The sequence below is a fragment of the Macaca nemestrina genome, chromosome 17, assembly GCF_043159975.1.
Source record: "Macaca nemestrina isolate mMacNem1 chromosome 17, mMacNem.hap1, whole genome shotgun sequence".
Lineage (NCBI taxonomy): Eukaryota > Metazoa > Chordata > Mammalia > Primates > Cercopithecidae > Macaca > Macaca nemestrina.
The window spans coordinates 83,962,384-83,990,315 of record NC_092141.1 but is presented as its reverse complement, the minus strand read 5'-3'; the positions used below and the strand labels follow the sequence as shown (position 1 = coordinate 83,990,315).

General features: G+C 48.2%; 1 protein-coding gene, 1 long non-coding RNA gene and 3 other non-coding genes across 8 annotated transcripts; 2 read left to right on the top strand and 3 right to left on the bottom strand.

The window, feature by feature from the left end:
- Positions 1 to 6: 6 nt before the first annotated feature.
- Positions 7 to 5,169, top strand: ATP5PD (ATP synthase peripheral stalk subunit d). The gene is made up of 6 exons (XM_011719789.3): positions 7 to 162; positions 3,058 to 3,188; positions 3,435 to 3,531; positions 3,872 to 3,943; positions 4,776 to 4,838; positions 4,969 to 5,169. The coding sequence occupies exons 2-6, from the start codon at positions 3,067 to 3,069 to the stop codon at positions 5,098 to 5,100; spliced, it is 486 nt and encodes a 161-aa protein (XP_011718091.2). The 5' UTR covers positions 7 to 162; positions 3,058 to 3,066; the 3' UTR covers positions 5,101 to 5,169.
- A 925-nt stretch (positions 5,170 to 6,094) lies between these two features.
- LOC105469146 (uncharacterized) lies at positions 6,095 to 16,917 on the bottom strand. 4 transcript variants are annotated; one of them, XR_011616013.1, is made up of 3 exons: positions 15,743 to 16,709; positions 10,831 to 14,794; positions 6,095 to 7,334 (listed from the first exon to the last, which is right to left on the bottom strand). It is a non-coding gene; the product is annotated as an uncharacterized lncRNA (long non-coding RNA). The 4 variants fall into 4 exon arrangements; XR_011616012.1 differs by lacking the exon at positions 6,095 to 7,334 and adding an exon at positions 16,789 to 16,917 and having other exon boundaries at positions 12,847 to 14,794; positions 15,743 to 16,577; XR_979836.3 differs by lacking the exon at positions 6,095 to 7,334 and having other exon boundaries at positions 12,847 to 13,598; positions 13,880 to 14,794; positions 15,743 to 16,703.
- On the bottom strand, positions 13,649 to 13,721 carry TRNAR-UCG (transfer RNA arginine (anticodon UCG)). The gene has a single exon. It is a non-coding gene; the product is annotated as a tRNA-Arg (tRNA).
- TRNAR-CCU (transfer RNA arginine (anticodon CCU)) lies at positions 14,330 to 14,402 on the top strand. Its single transcript has one exon. It is a non-coding gene; the product is annotated as a tRNA-Arg (tRNA).
- TRNAR-CCU (transfer RNA arginine (anticodon CCU)) lies at positions 14,852 to 14,924 on the bottom strand. Its single transcript has one exon. It is a non-coding gene; the product is annotated as a tRNA-Arg (tRNA).
- Positions 16,918 to 27,932: the final 11,015 nt, after the last annotated feature.

Below are 27,932 nucleotides of genomic sequence, written 5' to 3'. Positions count from 1 at the left end.
CGCCCCCGGGGAGAGACTTCCGGAACCAGCCCTCATCTCTATTGGCTGATCTGCGAAGCAAGGCCCACCCCCTTGGCTTTGGGGTTGGCTGAGGAAAGATCTTCCGGTGACCCACTTCCGTTATTTGCTGCGGTGGACCGTGGGCAGCCAGGGTCGGTGAAGGTGAGTGGGGCTTGGGGCGTTGGATCGGATACCTGGAGGGCTCCTCTGCTCTGCCCTCTCTAGACTTCACGCCGACCCTTGTCACGCCCCCATCAAGAACTCCGGGCCGTCGGCTTGCCCCGCTGTCAGAGTGTTCCTTGTGTAGCTGCCGCTCCTCGCCCCGCGATCCCTTCCTCAGCCCTCCTGGGCGCGCGGGGTCAAGGGGGCCCGGCTGTGTCCTGGGCGCCGCTGATTTAGGCGCTGCCACAAGCCGTGTCTCGTGCAATCCGCTCCCAGCGCGGCAGACTTCAATAGTTTGGTGGGGGCACTGGGGAAACGTTACGCAGACAGTGTTAACTTGCCGAGGGACGCTCAGCTGGCTGCGGGCCTGCGCCCTTCCCCTCCCTCCGGCGGCTTCCAGGATTCGAACGTGTAGAGCGTTCAGGGCTCCTCAGGTGCAGAGTTCAGTTACTCATTCAAGAAAGATTTATTGAGCACCTCCTATGCGCATGATCTGTTCTAGGCGCTGGGGATTAAGCAATAGATTTTTAAGAATTAAAAAAAATGTCTCCCGGCGCAGTGGCTCACGCCTGTAATCCCAGCACTTTGGGAGGCCAAGGCGGGCGAATTGCGAGGTCAGGAGTTCGAGACCAGCCAGGCCAACATGGTGAAACCCTGCCTCTACTAAAAATACAAAAAATTAGCTGGGCCTGGTGGAAGGCGCCTGTAATCCCAGCTACTCTGGAGGCTGAGGCAGGAGAATCGCTGGAACCTGGGAGGCGGAGGTTGCAGAGAGCCGAGACCACACCACTGCACCCCAGCCTAGGGGACAGTGCGAGACTCTGTCTCATCAAAAAAAAAAAAAAAAAAAAAAAAAAAATTATTTGTGGCTTCTACTTTCTACTGGTACTTAGGAAAGTCTGTAAGGGCGCTTGATTCCCTAGTAACTTTAAAGTCATATACCAATTGCCTTAACACCTCCCCTCCACAACAGGAAACAAGTTGTCCTGAGAAAGAAAGGAACGACGGGACAGGTGTTTGACAACTTTCTTGAAGATCCTAAGATTGCTTCAGCCTCCCTTGTATTCCACTCCAAGCTTATAGAGATCTTTGACTTTGTAGTCTTTTAATATCTGACCCTGATCTTAAAGAGGACTATTTTCCTATATTCTTTTTTTTTTTTTAAGTGGCTGTAGTCATTTTCCATATTTTTCTCACATTTTCACATGTATTAAATGCCTCTTAAAATGCAGGCCTGGGCGCGGTGGCTCATGCTTGTAATCCCAGCACTTTGCAAGGCTGAGGCGGGTGGATCACCTGACGTCAGGAGTTTCAGACCAGCCTGGCCAACATGGAGAAACCCTGTCTCTACTAAAAATACAAAAATTAGCTGGGTGTGATGGTGGGCGCCTGTAATCCCAGCTACTCGGGAGCCTGAGGCAGGAGAATTGCTTGAGCCTGGGAGGTGGAGGTTGCAGTGAGCCGAGATGATGCCACTGCATTCCAGCCTAGGGGACAGAGTGAAACTCCATCCCCCCCAAAAAAAGTGCAGAACGTGTGCTGGTGCTGCTAGGGTATAATCCGACCTGAATAAGAACGTACAGGTGTATTACCAATCTAGTTGGAAAGGCATAGAGAGCCCCTTTAAGTTTGTGTAAAACTATGGAGCAAGTTGATATGCACAATTTCATGTGATACTTTTAACAGCCCTCGGGCAAGCAGGACTGATAATGCCCATTTTACACATAAGTAAATTGTAGCCTAGAGAGTGCCCTATGTAAAGCTTGTTGAAACTTAGGTATGTGTCAGTTTCTGTCTACTGGAGAATCAGTGAATAAAACACAATCTGGGTGGAAATGTCTTTATTAACTTTTATGCAACCTGAGTGTTATTTTTAGTAATATTTCCAGAGGTACATGGAGGGGATAAAGAGAGCTGGGCCTTTTTTTTTTTTTTTTTTTTTTTTGAGACAGAGTCTCTGTCTTCCAGGCTGGAGTGCAATGGTGCTATCTCAGCTCACTTCAGCCTCCGCCGCCCAGGTTCAAGCGATTGTCCTGTCTCAGCCTCCTGAGTACCTGGGACTACAGGTGCATGCCATCACTCCTGGCTAATTTTTCTATTTTTAGTAGAGACAGGGTTTCACCATATTGATCAGGCTGGTCTTGAACTCCTGACCTCAAGTGATCTGCCCGCCTCAGCCTCCCAAAGTGCTAGGGTTACAGACGTGAGCCACTGTGCCCAGCCTAGAGAGCTGGACTTTTAAGGCTAAATAGGAGTTGGGCGAGAATGTATTTCTATGCCAGTTTGCACACTTTGAATTTGAAGTCACACTTTTTCTTTTCTTTTTGAAACGGAGTCTTGCTCTGTCGCCCAGGCTGGGGTGCACTGGTGCGATTCAGCTCACTACAACCTCTGCCTCCTGGGTTCAAGTGATTCTTGTGCCTCAGCCTCCAGAGTAGCTGGGATTACAGGCGTGGGCCACCACGGCTGGCTAATTATTGTATTTTTAGTAGAGACGGGGTTTTGCCATTTTGGCCATGGTGGTCTTGAACGCCTGACCTCAGGTGATCCAACTATCTTGGCCTCCCAAAGTGCTGGGATTACAGGCGTGAGCCACTATGCCTGGCTGCACACCTTGAATTACCTTGAATTTGAAAAGTTAACACTGTTTTTTTTTTTTTTTTTTTTTTTTTTTGAGATAGAGTCTTGCTGTGTCTCCCAGGCTGGAGTGCAGTGATGTGATCTCGGTTCACTGCAACCTCCGCCTCCTGGGTTCAAGTGATTCTTGTGAAGACTTGCATGTTTCTAAGATTTAAAGGATTCTCTCTAAGAGGTCTTATTTTGTTATTTATCATTTTTCCCAACTGAAAATTCACCTCATAAAAAAGCCTTGTTTTTATCTGACTTATTTTTCAGGATCCCAAGATGGCTGGGCGAAAACTTGCTCTAAAAACCATTGACTGGGTAGCTTTTGCGGAGATCGTACCCCAGAACCAAAAGGCCATTGCTAGTTCCCTGAAGTCCTGGCATGAGACCCTCACCACCAGGTCAGTATGTTTCTGAGAGGGAACCCCATACTTGCCACTGAATCTAGAAACAAAACAGTATTAAGGAATTACGTATGAATTATTGATGCCTTTCTGACAACCTATAAAGAAATCCTGGCATTTTCATGATGATCCTAGGAAAGTGTGGTGACCCTCCAGGCCATAGGAGGAAGGGATAGGAAAATTACCATGTGAATTTTCTACTGCTTATGAACAATGCTAACTTTTGCCATTCCTTGTGGGCAGGTTGGCTGCTTTACCTGAGACTCCACCAGCTATCGACTGGGCTTACTACAAGGCCAATGTGGCCAAGGCCGGCTTGGTGGATGACTTTGAGAAAAAGGTGGGACTTCATACCTCTAAAGCACTGAGCTTGTAACATGCCTGTGGGTGGGGAGCAGGAACAGGGATAATTACATACGCAGCGTGATAGCCAGATCCCTGAGGAAGCTTAGGAAAGATGCCTATGGCCAAAGGCCTTGTGGTTGATTGAACTGTAAATAGGCACAGGAATTTAGGCTCTGTTCATTCAGCAGTACAGTGTAGCCTTAATCTGGGAGCCAGAGGGCTTTCTGATCAGCACAGGAGTTTTGACCTGCTCTGTTTCTGACCTGGATTAGTAGCTTCCAGCCCTTTGGGCTCCTGGGTGTATTGGCGACAACTCACTGTCCTTGTATTTGTAGTTTAATGCCCTGAAGATTCCTGTGCCAGAGGATAAATATACTGCCCAGGTGGATGCCGAAGAAAAAGAAGATGTAAGTAGTTGAGGCTCTTGCTTATTCTAAAATTCTCTCGATCGTGACTCTTTATTACAGCTAGGTTAAGGTAGAGTGAATTAAATGGAAAATTAAAGAGTTAACAACCACATAAAGGAATGGCTTGTCAATAAATGCAACAACATGGACGAATTTCAAAATAATTATGCTGAGTGAAAGAAGCCAACAAGAAAAAGAAGAGTATAGCATATGATTCCATCTTTATAAGACTCTAGAAAATGTAGTTAAGTCTACAGTGGCTGCCTGGGGATGGTTGAGAGGGGACTGCTGGTTTCACAGGTGGATACAAATATCAAAACTTATCAAATGGTGTTCTTTAAATATGTGCATTTTCTCATATTTCAGATATACCTCAACAAAGCTGTTAAAAACAAGGAGTTGGAATTAGAAAAATTATCCAAGTAGTATTAAAATACCTAAGTATTTGCTTGAAAGCACTGAAGGCCAAACTTTGGAACTCAGTGGCTCCACCAAAGAGAAGTCTGGCTAGGTGCTCAGGTGGCGTGTCCTGACTATTCAGTGGCTGAGCCCTGTGAAAACAGGCATTCTGTAGGTCTTCCGGATGAGGAACTTGCAGAAGCAGCCGGGTGCTGCCATCCTAAGCTGGTTTTCCAGTATGGGCTTCTTTGTGAGTGTTAGTAAAAGCTGTGGTTTGCCTCTCAGAGTGAGTGCCCCCAAGAGGTCAGGGTAACCACGGATTCTCCATAGAGCAATAGGACAGCAGGAGTGGATTGGGACGACTCCTACTTTAGCAGCTGCTGGGGTAGAATGCAGCCTGGTTTCAGAACTGAATTTCTCTTTCTTCTTAAAGGTGAAATCTTGTGCTGAGTGGGTGTCTCTCTCAAAGGCCAGGATTGTAGAATATGAGAAACAGGTAAGGATGATGGGTAACCGTTGCCTATAATATCGTTTCTTCCATGGCCACCTGGTGGCAGGAACCTGCCTTGGATATTCTGCTTTCCGTCTCTGTTTACATTAACTAAACACATTTCCCCTCTTTCCAGATGGAGAAGATGAAGAACTTAATTCCATTTGATCAGATGACCATTGAGGACTTGAACGAAGCTTTCCCAGAAACCAAATTAGACAAGAAAAAGTATCCCTATTGGCCTCACCAACCAATCGAGAATTTATAAAATTGAGTCCAGGAGGAAGCTCTGGCCCTTGTATTACACATTCTGGACATTAAAAATAATTACACAGTTCTGGGTGTGTCTTCTTCTCTGGTTGAGATAACTAAGCCTCTCTTCTGAGGTGGCCTCACTGGCAGTGGACTTTTTATTTAAATAGAAAGGTGAGCCTAGAGAGGTTTGTTGGGCTGGTTGTCTGACAGGCTATGTAGGTGCCACTTACTGAGGCCCCAGGACTGCTGAAATGGCAACAAGTAACACTAGGTGCTATGGCAGTGTATTTCACTGTGATGTGGTAAAGAATTGTTACATGCTGATTCTCTTCAACTTCCTCTTAGGTTTCAAATCCCTGGTTCCAAGGGAGTACTCCTGCTTGTCCATTAGTAAGTCACAAAAACAGCTGGTCCAAATGGCTAGGTGTAACAGCAGGGCTTTACTTTTCTGTGCTTCAGTTTTTGAGCACAAAAGTGGTATTAGAAAAGGAAACTTTGGTCTGGGCGTGGCTCACGCCTGTAATCCCAGCACTTTGGGAGGCCCACGTGGGTGGATCACCTGAGGTCAGGAGTTCGAGACCAGCCTGGCCAACATGGTGAAACCCCATCTCTACTAAAAATACAAAAATTCGCCGGGTGTGGTGGGGGGCACCTGTAATCCCAGCTACTTGGGAGGCTGAGGCATCTTAGTCTCAGCTTGAGGCTTGATTGAACCTGGGAGGCAGAGGTTCCTGTGAGCCGAGATTGTGCCGTTGTACTCCAGCCTGAGTGACAGAGCGAGACTTTGCCTCTAAAAAAAGGAAAACTTTTTTTTTTTTTTTTTTTTTTTTTTTTGAGACAGAGTCTTGCTCTGTGCCCCAGGCTGGAGTAGAGTGGTGCGATCTCGGCTCACTGCAAGCTCCGCGCGCCCCCCCCCCCCCCCCCCCCGGGTTCACGCCATTCTCCTGCCTCAGCCTCCCGAGTAACTGGGACTACAGGCGCCCGCCACCTCGCCCGGCTAATTTTCTTGTATTTTTAGTAGTGACGGGGTTTCACCGTGTTAGCTAGGATGGTCTTGATCTCCTGACCTCATGATCCGCCCGTCTCGGCCTCCCAAAGTGCTGGGATTACAGGCTTGAGCCACCGCGCCCGGCCAAAAAAGGAAAACTTTCATGCTGCAAAGTTAATTTACAGCTTTTTGCATTTGAACATGGAAAATTATTTTAACTTCATAGAGTTTTAAAATCCCCACTATTTACTATGGTTAGCAGACCTCCTGAGCAATGTCAGGAAATAGAGATGGTTTAAAGCAAGGTAGTAGATCATAGAGGAATGCAAGTTTTAAAAAAGAAAAAGTATGGTGGTAGAGTTGTCCTTAAAGTCAGAGGACCTGTTATGCCTACCACCTAATTGCTGATTTTAGATTAATTGTTTACTGGCTTGAAACTTTCGTTTTCTCATTTACAAATATCAGGATTGTAATGAGAATTAAATGAGATAACCGGGGAAGTTTCTAGGTAAGAAAGTAGGCAAAGGCTGACTTGATGTGGCTTAAATGCTGTAGGAAAAGTCTACATAGTCTACGCAGGGGAGACGTGACATTTCTGCCATTTCTTTCTTTTTTTTTTTTTTTTTTTTCTGAGACAGAGTCTTGCTCTGTCGCCCAGGCTGGAATGCAGTGGTGCGATCTCAGCTCACTGCAACCTTCGCCTCCCGGGTTCACGCCATTCTGCCTCAGCCTCCCAAGTAGCTGGGACTACAGGCGCCCGCCACCACGCCTGGCTAATTTTTTGTATTTTCAGTGGACACGGGGTTTCACCGGGTTAGCCAGGATGGCCTGGATCTCCTGACCTCGTGATCTGCCCGCCTTGGGCTCCCAAAGTGCTGGGATTACAGGCGTGAGCCACCGCGCCTGGCCCATTTCAGCCATTTCTGCAGGCGCAGTATATTGTAGAAGAGCAACAGTGCCTGACAACCCTCGAGAAATCTGTGTGGTCTTTAAGAACATAAGCAGAGGAGAGCCTGGGTGTGTGGCTCCTGATTGGTAGGAGTAAGGCCGGGTTGAAGATGGAAGGCAGCAGAAGGGCAGAGTCTACTCCTCCCAAAACTACTGGAGTCAACAATAAGACTGGAAAGAGATGAGGAGCAGTAGCTGTGCAAGGCCTTTAATGTGCATAAGAGAAGTACCACACCCTTCCCCTGCGAGACTGCAGTCACTGAACTGGCACTCAGCCATCCCTCTGAGGATCTGAGGATGCAGACGACAGCCTAGTGAAAGCGCAGGGATTTGAGAAAAAAAATGCCTGGTTAGAGCTCGCGCTATTCAAGGAGAGCACCGAGCACTGCCGAGCCCCGTGAAGGTGTTGGGATGTGAAGGGGGCATCCCCAGCATTAGGGGGAGCCCTTTGGGAGATTCCCTGTGCTAAATAACAGTGAGCAAGCAACTGGGAACAGGCTCAGCTAAAGGCACCTGGGTGGGAAGGAGGTATTTTTATTTTTTAATGCCCTCTTGGATTGTTCAGCATTTTTGCGTTGCACATGCATTAATTTTACATTAAAAGGTAATTGGGCCGGGCGCGGTGGCTCACGCCTGTACTCCCAACACTTTCGGAGGCCGAGGCGGACAGATCACCTGAGGTTGGGAGGAGTTCGAGACCAGCCTGACCAACATGGAAAAACCCCAGTTTCTACTAAAAAACAAAACAAAAACAACAACAACAACAACAAAAACCCATTAAAAATTAGCCGGGCATGGTGGTGCATGCCTATAATCCCAGCTACTCGGGAGGCTGAGGCAGGAGAATCGCTTGAACCCAGGAGGCAGAGGCTGTGGTGAGCCGATATCGCACCATTGCACTCCAGCCTGGGCAACGAGAGCAAAACTCAGTCTCAAAAAAAAAAAAAAAAAAAAAGTAATCATTGGCGGGCACGGTGGCTCACACCTGTAATCCCAGCACTTTGGGAAGCCTAGGCGAGCAGATCACCCAAGGTCAGGAGTTCGAGACCAGCCTGGCCAACATGGTGAAACCCCGTCTCTACTAAAAAATAAATAAATAAATAAAAATTAGCCGGGCATGGTGGCGGGCTCCTGTAATCCCAGCTACTCAGGAGGCTGAGGCAGAAGAATGGCTTGAACCCAGGAGGCAGAAGTTGCAGTGAGCCAAGATGGCACCATTGCACTCCAGCCTGGGTGAGAGAGCAAGACTCCGCCTCAAAAAAAAAAAAAAAAGTAGTAGTAGTAGTAGTAAAAATAGGATTACGCTTTGCAAATCACTAGGAGGGGAAAAGTACATTCTATATAGCAAAAGTTACAGAATTAAATAGCATAATTACAGAATCAAACAATTATGATGAGTATGAATCAGTAAAGACCTCCTGTTAGGCAAAATTCAAACTGAGTCAACCCCATATCTAAGTACAAGCTGTCTGTCTTTGGCTAGGTTGGCTGTATCGAGATTACTCTAAAAGCTGGCATCGAAGGACAAAAATTAAGTATCCTGCCTTTCTTTTTTTTTTTTTCCAGGAGGAGCTTCCCTCTTTGTTGCCCAGGCTGGAGTGCAATGGTGCTATCTTGGTTCACTGCAACCTCCGTCTCCCGGGTTCAAGCAATTTTCCTGCCTCAGCCTCCCAAGTAGCTGGGATTACAGGCGCCTGCCACCACACCCAGCTCATTTTTGTATTTTTAGTAGAGATGGGGTTTCACCATGTTGGTCAGGCTGGTCGCGAACTCCTGACCTCAGGTAATCTGCCCGCCTGGGCCTCCCAAAGTGCTGGGATTACAGGCGTGAGCCACCGCGGCCAGCCCATCCTGACTTTCTTAAACAAGTATTTATAGGATAAACAAATAACTTAAATATACAAGTGAAAATTCTTTTTTTTTGAGACAGAGTCTCCCTCTGTCACCCAGGCTGGAGTGCAGTGGCGAGATCTCGGCTCACTGCAAGCTCTGCCTCCCAGGTTCACGCCATTCTCCTGCCTCAGTCTCCTGAGTAGCTGGGACTACAGGTGCCCACCACCATGCCCAGCTAATTTTTCTGTGTTTTTAGTAGAGATGGGATTTTACTGTGTTAGCCAGGATGGTCTCGATCTCCTGATCTCGTGATCCACTCGCCTCTGCCTCCCAAAGTGGGATTACAGGTGTGAGCCACCGTGCCCGGCCTTTATAGGATCTTTTTATGTGGCTGGCCCCTTCCCATAATTTAGGGCTGGACCAAATGCCCCTCCTCAACTGTTCCTCTCTCACTAGTCAAAAGTTTCCCATCACCCTCTTTCCTTTGAAATCATCTTGTTTATTGGTTTGTTCATTGTCCCTCTCTCTCACTAGAGTGTAAGTCCCATCGAGGCAGGGCCTGGAGGGTGGTTTGTGGGGAACCGAAGCTTGAAGCCCAGAAAAGCAGTGATGGCTCTAGTGTCCAGGCTGGAGACACGCTGATGCCACCATGTGCCAGGGCTTGGAAGCCAGAGCCAGTTTAAAAGTAGTGTCCATTCAACTTGGTGCTGGTCTTGGATGGAGAGAACAGTAAGAATTCTGGATGGCCCTGGAGAAGGGACAAGAGAAGTTTGTTCTTCTAGTTTGGTTCGTTGTTTCTTTTACATAAGTACGAGATCACATTTTTAAGTCAAAAATTTTTTTTGAATCAAGGACTTCCAAGAATCTGATGAGGCCAGGTATAGTGGCTCATGCCCGTAATCCCAGCACTTTGGGAGACCAAGGTGGGAGGATTGCTTGAGCCCAGAAGTTCAAGGCGAGCCTGGGCAAAAAAGCAAGACCTTGAATCTAAAACAAATGAACAAGCAAAACCAGTGTGCAGTAGTATGTGCCTTTAGTCCCAGCTACTTGGGATTGGCAGGGAGCTGAGGCAGGAGAATTCTTTGAGCTCAGGAGTTCAAGGTTGCAGTGAGCTATGATTGCACCACTGCAGTGCAGCCTGGGTGACAGAGTGAGACCCTGTCTTTAAAAAAAAAAAAAAAGCCGGGCACAGTGGCTCACGCCTGTAATCTCAGTACTTTGGGAGGCCCAGGTGGGCGGATCACCTGAGGTCGGGAATTTGAGACTATCCTGACCAACATGGAGAAACCCTGTCTCTACTAAAAATACAAAATTAGCCGGGCATGCCTGTAATGCCAGCTACTCGGGAGGCTGAGGCAGGAGAATTGCTTGAACCCAGGAGGCAGAGGTTGTGGTGAGCTGATATCATGCCATTGCACTCCAGCCTGGGGAACAAAAGCGAAACTCCATTTCAGAAAGAAAAAAAAAAAAAAAAAAAAAAAAGATGAAACAATGGACGCTCCCTAAGTAAATAGTAAATATAGTATCCTCAAAATGTTGCAGTATTCAACCTGGAATAGGCTGATGGGAAGCTGCCATGTATACAACCAGGGAAGCCCACCCAAAGCTCCGCAGGAGCGAAGGTTTTCAAGTAAAAAGCAAAAACAAAGCCGGGCGCGGTGGCTCACGCCTATAATTCCAGCCCTTTGGGAGGCCGAGGCGGGCGGATCACGAGGTCAGGAGATCGAGGCCATCCTGGCTAACACGGTGAAACCCCATCTCTACTAAAAACACAAAAATTAGCCGGGTGTGGTGGCGGGCGCCTGTAATCCCAGCTACTCAGGAGGCTGAGGCAGGAGAATCGCTTGAACCCGGGAGGCGGAAGTTGCGGTGAGCGGAGATCACGCCATTGCACTCCAGCCTGGGCGACAAGACTCCGTCTCAAACAAACAAACACCCCAAATCCCTGGCCAGAATACAGAATAGTATACTTACAAACACACATGGCTGGGGGCGGTGGCTCACGCCTATAATCCCAACACTTTGGGAGGCCCAGGCAGGTGGATCATTTGAGGTCAGCAGTTCGTAAGCAGCCTGACCAATATGGTGCAATCCCAGCAGGCGCCTGTAGTCCCAGCTACTCATGAGGCTGAGGCAGGTGAATCGCTTGAACCCAGGAGGCTGACGCTGCAGTGAGCCAAGATGGCGCCACTGCACTCCGGCCTGGGCGACAGAGCAAGACTCTGTCTCAAACAAAAACAAAACAGCACTTTACTAAAAGAAAATAAATGCAGGCCGGGCGCGGTGGCTCAAGCCTGTAATCCCAGCACTTTGGGAGGCCGAGACGGGCGGATCACGAGGTCAGGAGATCAAGACCATCCTGGCTAACACAGTGAAACCCCGTCTCTACAAAAAAAAAAAAAACAAAAAAACAAAAAAAAAAACAACTAGTCGGGCGAGGTGGCGGGCGCCTGTAGTCCCAGCTAACGGAATCCCAGCTTCTCGGGAGGCTGAGGCAGGAGAATGGCGTAAACCCGGGAGGCGGAGCTTGCAGTGAGCTGAGATCCGGCCACTGCACTCCAGCCTGGGCGGCAGAGCGAGACTCCGTCTCAAAAAAAAAAATAAAAATAATAAAAATAAAAATAAATGCATACAGAGGAAATTGAGAACATCGTTAAGTGTACACCGCTCTGATGTTTCACAGGCGGAACAGACCTGTTCTCATGGGAAAATCAGCAGCTTCCCAAAGCGCTTCTGAAGCTACCCCTATCCCAGAGTAGCACTATTTTGACTTCGTTTTGCCTACTCCTGGCGACTCCTTCCTCTCATCCATCAGCCCCCTTCCTCCCTCTCAGCGTTGTTGTGAGGGTTATGAGTAAAATGGAGGCTTTTTTTTTTTTTTTTTTTTGGCAAACTCTGAATGCCGGATGTCATCCCCTTTGACCATGCAGCCCGACTCTCCGCCTTTCCCCGGCTCCTCTGCTCGTCACCCCATCATGTCTGGGAGGCACCACCAGGCTTCCTGCCCTCTGGCTTTAGGCCGAGCCTCAGCAGCGGGAGAGTAGAGGGAAGGAGGAAGCTGAAGGCGAGTATTTACTCCCTTGGCTCCCTCCCTGCGATAAGGTCACCAAGGGCTCTCTGCATCTCTGGACCTGACATCTTGGCTCCTGGGGGCGACTTTCCAAACCCGATTCCAGGTTCCAGGAGCTGCTGCCTTTTGTAGCCCTTAGGCCTGGTGATGGGGACAGCTCGTTACTAATGCCCATCCTGGAGTCCTCACGTTTCCTTACACTTGCCCTTGCTAAACGGGCCTCCTTTAAACGCTCCTCGGATTACCCAGTGGGAGTGTGCCATCTTCTTCCTTCCAGACGCTGACTGGTAAAAGAAATTAGCATTGGCCGGGCGCGGTGGCTCATGCCCGTAATCCCAGCACTTTGGGAGGCTGAGGCAGGTGGATCACGAGGTCAGGAAACCGAGACCATCCTGGCCAACACGGTGAAACCCCGTCTCTACTAAAAATACAAAAAATTAGCCGGGCGTGGTGGCGGGCGCCTGTAGTCCCAGCTTGTTTGTCTGCTGTTAAACAGCAGACAAAACTCCAGTCCCTGGCAGGGCCCAGTGGCTCACGCCTGTAATCCCAACACTTTGGGAGGCTGAGGCAGGAGAATGGCGTGAACCCAGGAGGTGGAGCTTGCAATAAGCTGAGATCATGCTACTGCACTCCGGCCTGGGTGACAGAGCCAGACTCTGTCTCAGGGAAGAAGAAAAAGAAAAAAAAAAAAAAAAAGAAGAAAGATAAAAAATTAGCATTTTTCTTCCCCTATGTCCAAGTACACTTGCACACACAAGCATGCTGACACCCTCTTCCTCCAAGGACAGGGTAGTGGGGTGGTGGGTGCCCTCTGAATGTGGACAGAGCCCACTAGCAGGACTGAGGCCGGAGAGTTGGGCAGCACCCCCACTGCCCTTGAGGCTAGGGGCTGGAGTTTTTTGTTTGTTTGGTTTTTTGAAGCAGACTTTCACTCTGTTGCCCAGGCTGGAGTGCAGTGGAGCGATCACGACTCGAACTTTTGACCTCGTGATCCGCCCGCCTCAGCCTCCCAGAGTGTTGGGATTACAGGCGTGAGCCATTGGGCCTGGCCAGAGACAAGAGTTTTGTCTGCTGTTTAACTTCATAAGGATAGACCGAAACATAACCAGCCCCGTTTCATTTGCTTGTGGGTTTGTAGCTTGTAGAGCACGTTTACGAGGCGAATGTTTGGATGTTGAACTCGTTCAAGGTACAAGACAACAAGAAATGGGGCCCCAATTATCCTCACATCGGTTTGCCTTTCAGTCAGTCTTCATCTAGAAGGAAAATTAATTGAAATAGACACATGCACAAAATAAAGGTAAATGATGTTAAAAAGACAAAACGTGCCAGTTGGTTTTTGTTTTTTACGTTATAACTTTTTTAAAAAAAATTACTTCTATTAAAATGGATCTCAAAAGATCAGCTGTCTGCAGCTAGGCTACGCCACCACAAACGTGATTCGAACCCAGAGCCCAAACCCTAAAAACGTCCAACGCTGTATCCATTAGGCCACCGGGGAACCACGCAAGCCCCCGCGCGATCACGTCTTTTAGAATGAGACGCCACAGGCTGCGTAATGACGCCATAACCGGAAGCGTCCCGGGATGCAAAGCCTGATTGGACAGAAGCAGCTCCCCAGCATCGGACCCCGGGAGCCGCGGTACCGAGGGATTGGAAGGCATTTCTGGGCCTAAAACAAGTAAAGAGACGGAGATTATAGTTGCAAGGATTAAAATATTCCGACCACGAAGGGACTCGAACCCTCAATCTTCTGATCCGAAGTCAGACGCCTTATCCATTAGGCCACGCGGTCGCTTTCTATGTTTGCTCGCCCGGGAGACCAATTTGATGGTTATTAAATGCTCGGGCGTGGCGCAGCTTCGGTGCTCGCACCCTGTCCGCCTATAGCGAAGCGCTCACCCTCCCTCTAGCCCCAGCCGCACGCGTAGTCACCCCCGAGCGGAGCAGTACCTGGACTAGTCTCAGAGCTTCCCTGGGAATTGTGATCGCGTGGCCTAAGGGTTGAGGCGTCTGACTTCAGATCGTAAGATTTAAGGTTCCTTTGTGGTCGGGTTCTTTTTGAGCGAGCAGCCCGTGCCCGAACCCCAGCATCGTTTGAGGGTTTGTTCTTCCCTCTGTCCTCCTGCATCCCTAATCCTCCCAGCTATGCTCCACCGGGCTCTGCGCTCGCCGAGTGCTGCTTCTCGGCGTTACAGGGCACCGCGGGCTCCTGTTCCCCGCGCATCGCCACCGCGTGGAGCTCTTGCGTAGCCCGGTGGGGACGCCGCGCCCAGCGGGCGGTTCATCCCGTCGTCCCGATGGCTTCTCAGGCTTGGAGCGCGGTGACCCACTGCAGGGCCGTGTTTGGGCACGTATGGTCGTATGCCTATCAATGAGCACGTGGGTTTGACATCTTACCGCGCCCCAGTGGCCTAATGGATAAGGCACTGGCCTCCTAAGCCAGGGATTGTGGGTTCGAGTCCCACCTGGGGTGGGACTGTGCTCCCAAGATAACTTTTGGTGTTGGCAACCGGAGACCTCAAAATCCACCACCACCTGCCCGCTACTTGCTTGCCTCTGCCCTGGTTTGCGCCCCTCACCTTCTCTTGCAGGACCCTCAGTTTGCAGTCGCGGTGGTCATTTACCCCTGGTTCTCCGGGGCTGCCCCGCCAGGTGGAGCTGGGGTGTCCTGGTAACCCTTTGAGCAACTTTATTCTTACGACTTACCCCAGCTTCGAAATTGTGGGGCCCTACCCGGACGAAAGCTGTTCATTCAGGGGCTTGGCGAGATCCGCGCTTACCGGCTTTCGGTACTTGGAGGAGGTGGCTCCTCCTCAACACGTTGCACGGGTGTCGAACCACAGACCAAAGTGGATTCCAGCGTCTCTGAGAAGGGAAGAGAAAATAAATAAAAAAAAACACCGTGAAGAAACTTGCCACTTTTACCCCAGGTGGGACTCGAACCCACAATCCCTGGCTTAGGAGGCCAGTGCCTTATCCATTAGGCCACTGGGGCTTGTGACACGTGGTTGCGCCATCCTTTGCCCTCATAAGCGAGTGGCCCCTTTTTCTAGAGAAGGCCTCAGAGAGGCGCGATCCATCGAGTGGGGGTCCCTTCCTGCCGCGCACACGTTTGGTGAGCGGGCGGGAAGATACCGCGGTGCGCGGGACCTGCCCCCACCCTTACTTAGCGAGCACCAGCCTCTAGCCCCAGGCACTGGGACGCTCCATGGGGCCCGGAGGGTCCGCTTGGAGGTTGCCTGGACACCCGGACCATGGGGTATGAAGACTGAGGTTTGGAGGAGTTTCCTTCCTACCGCCCTGAGCCTTGCTGTCCACCTCTACAGAACTGATACCAAATCCAGGAATTTTAGGAAAACGTAGCGTAGGAAGTGAAGGAGAACAGACAAGTATTAATCATGAATATTGAAACAAACACTGAAAATCTTGCTTATCATGAGGGAATGTACAACCGGGGGAACAAGTCCTTCCGGTTATAATAGTAGAAATATGTATACTCGATATTACAAGTATAGAGTAGATAGAAAGGAAAATCAGCCAAGTAGATATTTCACCCTAATTCTAACAAAGAATAAGCACATTTTAAAATGTTACGCACATTTAAAATCCACTATTAAAGGCTACAGGCCGGGTGCGGTGGCTCACGCTTGTAATCCCAGCACTTTGGGAGGGCGAGGTGGGGGGATTGCTTGAGCCCAGGAGTTCAAAACCAGCCTGGGCAACATGGCGAGACGCTGTCTCATTTTTTTAAAAAAATTACGTACGTGTGTGTGTGTGTGTATACATATATATATATATATAAAGTCTACTCACATCCGAAGGATTTAACAGAAGTTCAGCCAAGGGCAGCGTCAGCGTCGGTCACCGTTGTGCTTCTCTTGAGACCTTGCCAATCTGGCCCAGCATCGCAGGGCAAAGGAGACTTGGGGACATTCTTTTTTGTTTCTCTCCAAAATGTAGAATCTGCAGAAACCTGTCTCCTCCTCTTAATAGCAGCAAGAAGGATTTAACCCACTTGGCTCCAGTTTGCTGCCTTGAGGATGCCCCCACTTTAAGTTAACTAACTTGGCCGGGCGCGGTGGCTCAAGCCTGTAATCCCAGCACTTTGGGAGGCCGAGATGGGCGGATCACGAGGTCAGGAGATCGAGAGACGATCCCGGCTAACACGGTGAAACCCCGTCTCTACTAAAAAATACAAAAAAATAGCCGGGCGAGGTGGCGGGCGCCTGTAGTCCCAGCTACACAGGAGGCTGAGGCAGGAGAATGGCGTAAACCCGGGAGGCGGAGCTTGCAGTGAGCTGAGATCCTGCCACTGCACTCCAGCCTGGGTGACAGAGCAAGACTCCGTCTCAAAAAAAAAAAAAAAAAAAAAAAAAAGTTAACTAACTTGTCCCTTGCTGGGACCCAGCACTCTGCTCCAGGGCCAACCTGCAGGGATGCCTTCTCTGCTTTCCTGCTGCCGCCCTCTAGCCAGGCATGTCCCCCCACCCACCCCACGCCTGCCCGGGGCTCAGCCTTGCCTCGCTCAGCTGTTCCTATTCGTCCCCAGGAATACTCTTGTCTCCCTGGGTCTTGGTTCTTCCAGCTCCAACCTCACTCCCAGCTCCAGGATTCCATTCCCTCTCCTGGGCATCACCACTGGGCACCCCTGCTCGAAAGCAAAACCACACTGATGCAGCTGTCCTCCCAAGGCCACTCCCCTTCATGACGTTCCTGAGTGCACAACATCATCCATGTCACACCCCCACTCCCACACCACCCAGGCCAATTTTCTGTCCTCATAATCCTCCAGCATCCGGTATTTCCTCCCCATCCCTGCTGCACCGCCCTAGTTCCAGAACATGTCCCTGACTGCTCACATGAGGTCAGTTGCCAGCCATGCACACTTTCCTCCAGTCTCCTCGTTCTGTCATAGGCAGAGCAGTCTTCCTGCCACAGCTTCTGTACGGGAAAGACTAAATGTCTTTAGCTGTCACTTTTAAGTCCTTTCTTTTTTTTTTTTTTTTTTTTTGAGACGGAGTCTGGCTCTGTCGTCCGGGCTGGAGTGCAGTGGCCGGATCTTAGCTCACTGCAAGCTCCGCCTCCCGGGTTTACGCCATTCTCCTGCCTCAGCCTCCCGAGTAGCTGGGACCACAGGCGCCGCCACCTCGCCCGGCTAATTTTTTGTGTTTTTAGTAGAGACGGGGTTTCGCCGTGTTAGCCAGGATGGTCTCGATCTCCTGACCTTGTGATCCGCCCGTCTCGGCCTCCCAAAGTGCTGGGATTACAGGCTTGAGCCACCGCGCCCAGCCGTCCTTTCTTAAGGATCCCAGTCAATGTGGCAGACTCATCTTTCACAGCTCCTCGCCCTCTGGGTTCCAGCCAAACTGGGCTACAAATCATGGCTGACATTGCCCAAGTACCAGCTCAGTGCCACTAACCACGTATCTATTCACTGAAATCCCACAATAACCTTATGAGGTAGGCGCTAATAACATAACCTCTGGTTTAGGCTGAACACAGTGGCTCACACCTGTAATCCCAGCACTTTGTGAGGCTGAGGCAGGCTGATCACTTGAGGTCAGGAGTTTGAGACCAGCTTGGCCAACATGGTGAAACCCCGTCTCTACTAAAAATACAAAAATTAGCTGGGTGTGGTGGCAGGCGTCTGAGTTCCCAGCTACTTGGGAGGCTGAGGCAAGAGAATGGCTTGAACCCAGAAGGTGGAGGTTGCAGTGACCCGAGATTGTGCCATTGCACTCCAGCCTGGGTGACAGAGTGAGCCTCTGTCTCAAAAAACAAATGAACAAACAAACAAAAAAACCCCTAGTTTATAGGTGGAGAAACTAAGGTTCAGAGAGGTTAGATAGCAGCTGGGGGAGGTGGACGGATGGGAGCTGACCCTGAGCAGTCCTCTTCAGAGCCCATTCTCTCAACCACAAGTTTCCTGTCCAGCCGCAGGCAGGCCTTGCAGTTGCCATTCTCCTAGCCTTTGCTGTTGGCCACCACTGGAGCCTCCCAAGTGACATGCTGTTACCCTGCCAGTTCCTCCCCTCCCTTCAGGCCCATCTCAAGCACATCTTCTCCAACCCTCCAGCTGGAACTAGTCACTCCTCTGCCTCCAGCAATCTACTGAGACCTTTCTTACGTCATTCATGATGCTTCAGGTCCTGCTACTGTAAGAGGAATCCATTTTTCCTCTCAGCTTTTATTATCACCCGATCAAATGTCAATTCTCTGGAAGAAAGAATTTTGCTTTATTCACTTGAGTCCTCCCCACCCCACGCTCTGAGTGCCTGGCATTCACTTAGCATTTGCTGAATTACTGAATGAACTAGTAAATTTTTTACATCCTGCATATGAGCCTCAGCTCCCTCCCAGACTCTTGAGTCCCTTGAGGACACGGACCACGTCTTTCCTTTAAAGGAGTCATGCTAATCTTCTCTGTATCATTCCAATTTTATTTTATTTTTGAGACAGAGTCTCACTCTGTCACCCAGGCTGGCTGGAGTGCGGTGGCACGATCTTGGCTTACTGCAAGCTCCGCCTCCCAGGTTCACGCCATTCTCCCACCTCAGCCTCCCAAGTAGCTGGGACTACAGGCACCCGCCACCATGCCTGGCTAATTTTATTTTTGTATTTTTAGTAGAGACGGGGTTTTGCTGTGTTAGCCAGGATGGTCTTGATCTCCTGACCTTGTGATCTGCCCGCCTTCGCCTCCCAAAGTGCTGGGATTACAGGCATGAGCCACTGCACCTGGCATTCCAATTTTAGTATGTGTGCTGCTGAAGTGAGCAAATTTTTGTATTTTGTAAGTCATTTGTAAATGAATTTTCCCCTTGTTTAGACTCATGTGCTCACATCAACTAGATCAAAATCATATAGAACAGTTTAAGAAATTTATACATGCCAGAGCAATCTGCTACTGCAATGCTAGCCTGAGAGGATTGCAAAATTCTCCTTCCAGTTCCAACTTACTCTTGGTGACTCTAAAACCCACTGCCTAATACAGCACCTAACACACAATACTTTTTGTTACTCAAGATACCCACTGGTTTTGTTGGGGTGATCAGATCCAACACCAGGTCGTGGGGGCGATGAAGTCTGGTGGAGTCAAAGGAATGAGAAAAAGAGTTTGAGAGAAAAAGTGGGACCAGGAGGCCATCGCGAGTGGGGAGGCTGTGAAGGCCCCCACCTCTGGGAGCCCACACTGTTTATTGGTACTCAAACAAAGAAACAGGTGGTGAGGATGTGGAGGTTGAAAGGAAACAGTGTATCAAGTGAATGAGAAACATGGCTGCTTGAGATAATGGGAGTGCTAGAGGCAAGGAGCTAAAGTCTAGCAGACATGCAAGCCCTGCCTCAGCTTCTCTCCCAACACTCAGCTTTTCTCCCAACATGCCCTGCTTCTCTTTTTGTAAAACCACCACAGCTACTATCATTATTACTAGCATAAGGTGACCTCTTTTTTTAAATTAATTGGGCAAGGCAATTTCAGGTTATGCAGCCCTTAATTGCCAGTTGGTGATCCAGCTTCATTTTTCTTAGCCCTTATTCAAAATGGAGTTGCTCTGGTTTGAATGCTTCCCACGTATCTCCCCTTTCCCTTTTATGAGAGGACCCTTAATCCTAGGAGTTGCAGAAGGATGAAGGTCTGTTTTCTGTAACTTCTTCATGCTGAGTAGGGGCGATGATACTCCTGCCTATCTATTAGGGTCTCTTGTATTCAGGTAGGGAGGAGTTCAGTCAGAAAGCATTGGTCCGTTAAGCATCTATAGGTAAAACCCTGGTGCTCCAGCAGTTTCTCAGCATGGCTCATACTGGGGAACCTGGCACATGGTTGGGATCCATGGCTCCTTCCAGTCTCCTCTTCCATGGTTGTACACACGTTGAGGGCACCTACACGGTTTGTTCATCTCCTGCAAAAACACAAGCATACCATCACCCCCATGTTAGTAAATCTACTGAAACAGAAGCAAAAACTTTTGTGGCTGTAGCTGGGAGACATGCCATTACTGAAGCAGTTGTAACTCAGTTTTGGCCTCGTTGGTTAACTACTGTGAGATAAAACTTACCGTTGATAATGAGAAGCAGGCCCCTTCTAACAGAACGCACAGAGAAAGCAAACTGAGGCTTAAAAGCAATCCAAAGGCTGGATGCAGTGGCTCACACCTGTAATCCCAGCACTTTGGGAGGCTGAGGTGGAGGATCACCTAAGGTTGGGAGTTCAAGTCCAGCCTGACCAACATGGAGAAAATCCGTCTCTACTAAAAATACAAAAAAAAAAAAAAAAAAAAAAAAAAAAAGAGGCCGGGCGCGGTGGCTCAAGCCTGTAATCCCAGCACTTTGGGAGGCCGAGATGGGCGGATCACGAGGTCAGGAGATCGAGAGACGATCCCGGCTAACACGGTGAAACCCCGTCTCTACTAAAAAAAAAAAATACAAAAAAATAGCCGGGCGAGGTGGCCGGGCGCCTGTAGTCCCAGCTACTCGGGAGGCTGAGGCAGGAGAATGGCGTAAACCTGGGAGGCGGAGCTTGCAGTGAGCTGAGATCCGGCCACTGCACTCCAGCCTGGGTGACAGAGCAAGACTCCGTCTCAAAAAAAAAAAAAAAGAAAAAAAAATTAGCCAGGCGTGGTGGTGCATGCCTGTAATCCCAGCTACTTGGGAGACTGAGGCAGGAGAATCACTTGAACCTGGGAGGCAGAGGTTGCAGTGAGTGAAGATCATGCCATTGCACTCCAGCCTGGGCAACAAGAGTGAAACTCCATCTCAAAATAAATAAATAAAAGCAATCCTTAAACTTTCAATTTGCACTGTACAGGTGGGGCCACTAGATGCTGTGGTTCATGATAGATCTTCAGATGTTAGGTGGGCACCCACAGAGGTACCTGCATATGTAGTGTCTTATATTCCTGGTCCCCTCCTTTTTGCTTTTGTATTGGAGGTTTTTTTTTTTTTTTTTTTTTTTTTTTTTTTTTTTTTTGAGACGGAGTCTCGCTCTGTCGTCCAGGCTGGAGTGCAGTGGCCGGATCTCAGCTCACTGCAAGCTCCGCCTCCCGGGTTCCCGCCATTCTCCTGCCTCAGCCTCCCAAGTAGCTGGGACTACAGGCGCCCACCACCTCGCCCGGCTAGTCTTTTTGTAGTTTTAGTAGAGACGGGGTTTCACTGTGTTCGCCAGGATGGTCTCGATCTCCTGACCTCGTGATCCACCCGTCTCGGCCTCCCAAAGTGCTGGGATTACAGGCTTGAGCCACCGCGCCCGGCCTTGTATTTGAGTTTTTAAAGTACAATTAGCTCTTTCCAGTAATGCTTGTCTTTGTGAGTTATATGGAACACCTGTAGTATGGGTACTATTCCATTGTTGAAAAAATGTAGCCATGGCTTTACTACAGTATCCTAGGTCATTACCAGTTTTGATTTTTTCTGGGATTCTCATAACTGAAAAGCAAGATAAAAGATGTCTTTTAACATGAGCTGTAGCTTCCCCTGTTTGACATGTGGCCCAAATAAAATGTGAATAGGTATCTACTGAAACATGAACAACGGACAATTTTCCAAAAGCGGGAATATGTGTTACATCCATCTGCCAGATGGAATTTGGAGATAAACCTCTAGGGTTAACTCCTTTTATGTGGCAGATGCAGGACTTGGCAGGCAGAACAGTGTTGCACAATTTCTTTAGCTTGTTTCCATGATAGACCATATCTTTTTCTAAGGCCTGAGGCATTAAGATGGGTTAAAGAATGAAATGTTTGTGCATCAGCAAAGGCTGCAGACACCAGTGCATCTGCCCTTTGATTAAGTTTAGTTAAAGGGCCAGGGAGGTTAGTATGTTCTCTCATATGAGTGGTATAGAAAGGGGAATGCCTTTGTTGCACTGCTTGCTGTAAAGAATGAAATAAAAGATTAAGTTGTTCATCAGCTACATTTCAAATTAAGGCACATTCAATATTTTGCATGGCTTGCACTACATAGCCTGAATCAGAAACAATGTTTACTGGCTGCTTAAAAGTTTTTAGCACTATAATCACAGCCATAAGTTCAGCCCTTTGAGCAGAAAGAAGCAGTCTGTTTGAAAAACTTGCTGTTGAGGTGTTGCAAATGAGGCTTTTCCATTACTAGATCCATCAGTAAAAATGGTAATGGCTCCTTCAATAGGGGCTTTTTTAGTAATAGAAGGCAATATCCAGGATGTTAATTTTAGAAACTGGAAGATTTTAGACTTAGGATAATGATTATCAAGAATGCCAATAAAACTGGCAAAATTAACCTGCCATTCTTGGGAATTAATATAGGCTTGTTGAATTTGTTGTTTAGTTAATGAAACTATAATCTGATTTGGATCATATCTCATTAGCTTTGTTGTGCGCAGCCTCGCTTGCCGTACTAGCACAGCAATTTGATCTAAGTACAGAGTGAGAGTTTTGGTTGTATTGTGAGGTAGAAAAAGCCACTCAACCAGATCATCTGCTGGTTTATTATTTATGGTGGGAACAGTAAAACCAAATTTTTCATAATCTTGGGCAGCTAAAGGAATGGTAAAAAAGCAATCCTTTAGATCTATCACTATGAGAGGCCAGTATTTTGGGATCATTGTTGGGGAGGTCAGCCCTGGTTGTAGCGTGCCCATGGGTGGAATCACAGCATTAACAGCCCTTACATCTGTTAACATTCTCCATTTCCCTGATTTTTTCTTAATGATAAATACAGGAGAATTCCAAGGGGAGAGAGTAGGCTCTATATGTCCCTTTTGCAATTGTTCCTGCACCAGTTCTTTTAAAGCCTTCAGTTTTTCTTGTTTCAGCAGTTATTGCTCTACCCAAACTGGTTTGGCAGTTAGCCAAACAAGAGGAATGGGAGCTGGAGGCTCAACAATGGCTGCTCCTAAAAATGACACTCCAGGCCGGGCGCGGTGGCTCAAGCCTGTAATCCCAGCACTTTGGGAGGCCAAGGCGGGTGGATCACGAGGTCAGGAGATCGAGACTATCCTGGCTAACATGGTGAAACCCCGTCTCTACTAAAAATACAAAAAACTAGCCGGGCGTGGTGGCAGGCGCCTGTAGTCTCAGCTACTTGGGAGGCTGAGGCGGGAGAGTGGCGTGAACCCGGGAGGCGGAGCTTGCAGTGAGCCGAGATCACGCCACTGCACTCCAGCCTGGGAGACACAGTGAGACTCCGTCTCAAAAAAAAAAAAAAAAAAAAATGACACTCCAATCTGGTTCGATCTATTTGTCCTTCTAAAGGTTCTCATTGGCCATTTAAATTTTTTCCTAGTTCTTTTCCCAGACAATGTCCCGTATTTTTCATCATTTGTCTACTATTATTACTACTATATTGATCCATAGGAATAGATATTTCAGCATCTCATTATTGCAATAAGTCTCTACCCCATAAACTGACAGGAATAGGTGTAATGACAGGCTGAATTGTCCCTTCCTGACCATCTGGCCCTTCACATGGTAAAATCAAAGAACTTTGAAAAACTTCTGAGGCACCTCCTACTCTAACAATACCAATGGATGCCTTTTGTTTAGGCCAATGCAGGGGCCATTGATTTATAGCAATAATAGAGACATCAGCTCCAGTATCTACTAGTCTTTAAAAATCTTTTCCCTGAATAGTTACTGTGCAAATATGTCTTTTGTCAGACACTTGATTAACCCAATGCACAGCCTTTTCTGCTTGATTAGTATTATGAAAGCCTCCTGTTCTTTTCACTGTGCTGCTTCCTAGTTTTATGTAAGGTAACAGCAACAACTGAGCAATTCTTTCTCCTGGGGAGGCAGACCATGGAGTCAAGGGACTAATAACTAATTGAATTTTTCCGGTATAATCAGAGTCAATTATTCCCGTATGTACAGTAACACCTTTTAAATTTTTTTTTTTGAGACGGAATCTCACTTTGTCTCCCAGGCTGGAGTACAGTGAGTGGCTCAATCTTGGCTTACTGCAAGCTCCACCTCCCAGGTTCATGCCATTCTCCTGCCTCAGCCTCTCGACTAGCTAGGACTACAGGCGCCCACCACAACGCCCGGCTATTTTTTTTGTTGTTGTTGTTTTGTATTTTTTAGTAGAGATGGGTTTCACCATGTTAGCCAGGATGATCTTGATCTCCTGACCTCGTGATCTGCCTGCCTTGGCCTCCCAAAGTGCTGGGATTACAGGCGTGAGCCACCGTGCCTGGCATAACTTTTAAATTTAGACTAGATCTTCCAAGTCATAGACCGACTGTTCCTGAGGATAAGGGTCCCCTAACTCCCATGGGGACCTTCTTTGGTGGCTCCCCAGGAAGTGTGTCTGGAATTGGTTCCTTCTGGTGGGTTCTTGATCTTGCTGACTTCACGAATGAAGCCACGGACCCTCGTGGTGTTACAGTTCTTAAAGATGGTGTGTCTGGAGTTTGTTTCTTCAGATGTTCAGATGTGTCCGGAGTTTCTTCCTTCCAGTGGGTTTGTGGTCTCGCTGACTTCAGGAGTGAAGACACAGACCTTCGCAGTGAGTGTTACAGCTCTTAAAGGTGGCGTGTCCAGAGTTGTTTGTTCCTCCTGGTGGGTTCGTGGTCTCGCTGACTTCAGGAATGAAGCCGCAGACCCTCGCAGTGAGTGTTACAGCTCATAAGAGTAGTGCGGACCCAAAGAGTGAGCAGCAGCATTTATTGTGAAGAGCGAAAGAATAGACCTTCCGCAGCATGAAAGGGGACCCAAGCAGGTTGCTGCTGCTGGCTCAGGTGGCCAGCTTTTATTCCCTTATTTGGCCCCACTCACATCTTGCTGATTGGTCCACTTTACAAAGTGCTCATTGGTGCGTTTACAAACCTTTAGCTAGACACAGAGTGCTGATTGGTGTGTTTACAATCCTTTAGCTAGACAGAAAAGTTCCCCAAGTCCCCACCTGATTCAGAAGCCCAGCCGGCTTCACCTCTCATAAGGAGACAGGAATTGTGCTGTAGAGGTCTATGGCCACACTGCCTGCTGAGGCAGGGGACAGTTGTTGCACAGGGCACTGGCTGTGCCGGGTATGCCTCAGTTTGTTGAGGGGCTCAAGGCAGGCCCCTATTCCCGTTTCCCGAAAGAGGTTGTCCATCATTGCTAAATTTAGAATGACATTGTCTTGCCCAGTTTTTGCCTTTCTTACACCAGGGACATATGCCGGGACTTTTCTGTTGACTGATGGTAGAAATGTTTGCTTTTGATTTCCTTTTCTGCATTCCTTTCTTGTGTGTCCAAATTGCCCACAATTAAAGCAAGAGCCTGAGAAATGGGGCATATTCTTTCCTACTCTTAATCCAAACATAGCCTGAGCTAAAAGAGTAGCCTTATGTAAGTTACCTCCAATGCCAATGCAAGCCTTAATATATTTAGCTAAATAAGGCTTCCCTCTCTGGGGTCTAATAGCAGTTTGATACTCTGCATCAGTATTATCATATGCAAGAAGCTGTATTACATCTTGAGCCGTTTTATCAGTTATGGCTTTATACACAGCCTCTTGGAGTGGAGCAATAAAATCAATATACAGTTCTTTGGGTCCTTGTCAGACAGAACTGACATAAGGATATTTTTCCCCTGTAACATTTATCCTTTCTCATGCTGGTAAGCACACAAAGCACAGCTGAACAATGGCAACATCCTCCATTACTGCTTGATTCTCTAATCGACCCCAATTAGGGCCAAGTCCCATTAACTGTTCAAAGGAAGCAGGCACAGGTGGCTGTGCTTGTATGTTTTCCCTTACCTGAGTTTGAGCTTCATCAGCCTACCAGGTTTTAAACTGCAAATACCGAGATGGAGTGAGAACAGATTTTGTCAAAGTATCCCAGCCACATGGTATTAATCTACTATCAAGAGCCATATTTTTTAATAGAGTTTGCACAAAAGGAGAGTTCGGTCCGTATTGACTAACGGCTTGCTTAAATTCGGTTAGTAACTTAAAAGGAAAAGTGGCCAATTAGCTGTATTCTGTCCTCTGTGCTGGATGATAGTAACAGGAAATTGCCATGCTTCAAGTCTCCCTCGGCTCTAGCTTTTTGAATATAACTTTGTATAGCACCACCAGTTTTTACCAGTTGCTCCAGGTTTTAATGTTGCAACTTCAGAAGCAGTAAGTTTTTCAGCTAATTCATCTTCTCACCCATTTGGAGAGAGAGGAGGTGGCCATTCACTTAATTCAGCAGGTGGAGCTGACAGGCTAATAGAACATACTTTTTTTAGTTTTCCTTTCCTTTTTTTTTTTTTTTTTTTTGAGACGGAGTCTCGCTCTGTCGCCCAGGCTGGAGTGCAGTGGCCAGATCTCAGCTCACTGCAAGCTCCGCCTCCCGGGTTCACGCCATTCTCCTGCCTCAGCCTCCCGAGTAGCTGGGACTTCAGGCGCCCACAACCGCGCCCGGCTAATTTTTTGTATTTTTAGTAGAGACGGGGTTTCACCGTGGTCTCGATCTCCTGACCTTGTGATCCGCCCGCCTCAGCCTCCCAAAGTGCTGGGATTACAGGCGTGAGCCACCGCGCCCGGCCTAGTTTTCCTTTCTTTTCTTTAATCTCCTCCGGTAGCTGTTCCTCACACTCAGAATCTGAAGTTAGTTTTTTACACTCGTCCTCCTCTGAATCTGCCTCATCATCTCTTTGAAATGGCTGAAGAGCTGCCTTTATTAGCGCCCACACTGACCAAACAAACTCCAATTTCTGCTCCTTCTTTATACGCCTTTTAAAAATCTCTGCCAATTCTCTGCCATTCATCTAACTCTATAGTCCCTTGTTTCGGAAACCATGGGCAAAACTGCTTTACTGTACTAAAGAGTGATAACAAATTCTGAGTACTAACTTTCACTCCCCCTCTTCGTAATAAACGCCTTAAGAAATTTAAATAAGCAGAATATCTGCTTTCACTTTATCCCATTGTTACCCTAGTTCTTCTGAGCACTCAGCTTTCCTGTCGAGCTTTGTTTAGACGCCCTCGGGTGTCCTTTGACCATGCGTCCCCCGCTTTCACACGCTCTAGCGTTCCTTCACCAGGGTCTTTGTCACCTCACGTTGGGAATGTTGGGGTGATCAGACCCAACGCCAGGTCACGGGTGCAACAAAGTCTGGCAGAGTCAAAGGAATTAGTCAAAGACAAGTTTGAGAAAGTGGGACCAGGGGGCCATCGTGTGGAGGCTGTGAAGGCCCTGATCTCTGGGAGCCCGCAGTATTTATTGGTGCTCAAAGAAACAGGTGGTGAGGATGTGGGGGTTGAAAGGAAACAGTGTATCAAGTGATTGAGAAACATGTAACATATGACTACTTGAGATAATGGGAGTGCTAGAAGCAAGGAGCCAGCAAGTCTAGCTGACAAGCAAGCGCTGCCTCAGCTTCTCTTCCAACACAGCTTTTCTCCCAACTGCTTTCTGTTACCCACGTCTCTTAAAACCTAAACCCCTTGGCTGGGCGCAGTGGCTCATGCCTGTGATCCCAGCACTTTGGGAGGCCGAAGTGGGTGGATCACCTGAGGTCAGGAGTTCAAGACCAGCCTGGCCAACATGGTGAAACCCCATCTCTACAAAAATACAAAAATTAACTGTGCATGGTGGCATGCACCTGTAACCCCAGCTACTGGGGAGGCTGAGGCAGGAGAATCACTTTAACCTGGGCGAAGGAGGTTGCAGTGAGCCAAGATCACGCTATTGCACTCCAGCCTGGGTAACAGAGCAAGACTCCATCTCAAAATAAAAAAACCTAAACTCCTTAACTTGAATTCAAGGCTCTCCACATCAAGCTGGTCTCTCTCCAGGCTCACCTCCCACTGCAATGGTGGATCGCCCTGCATGAATCCACCATTCAGTGCTTCTGCCTTCTTTGTCACCCCCTCCACCTCAGCCTCTTCAGTCTCCTGTGTTCAAACTATTCCCTTCAAATGGCATGTCCTCCTCCCCTCTACTGATGAAAGTCCTATGCCTTTTCCATAGCCCAGCTCAAATGCCCACTTACCTGTCTCAGCCCTCCTACCTGGTTGTGTGTGTGGTGGTTTGTTTTGTTTTTGACACGGAGTCTGG

Coding starts and splice junctions, on each gene's coding strand:
- ATP5PD (XM_011719789.3), top strand. CDS start 3,067: ATGGCTGGGCGAAAACTTGCTCTAAAAACCATTGACTGGGTAGCTTTT. Junction 3,532..3,871: donor TGGATGACTTTGAGAAAAAG/GTGGGACTTCAT, acceptor TTGTATTTGTAG/TTTAATGCCCTGAAGATTCC. Junction 3,944..4,775: donor ATGCCGAAGAAAAAGAAGAT/GTAAGTAGTTGA, acceptor TTCTTCTTAAAG/GTGAAATCTTGTGCTGAGTG.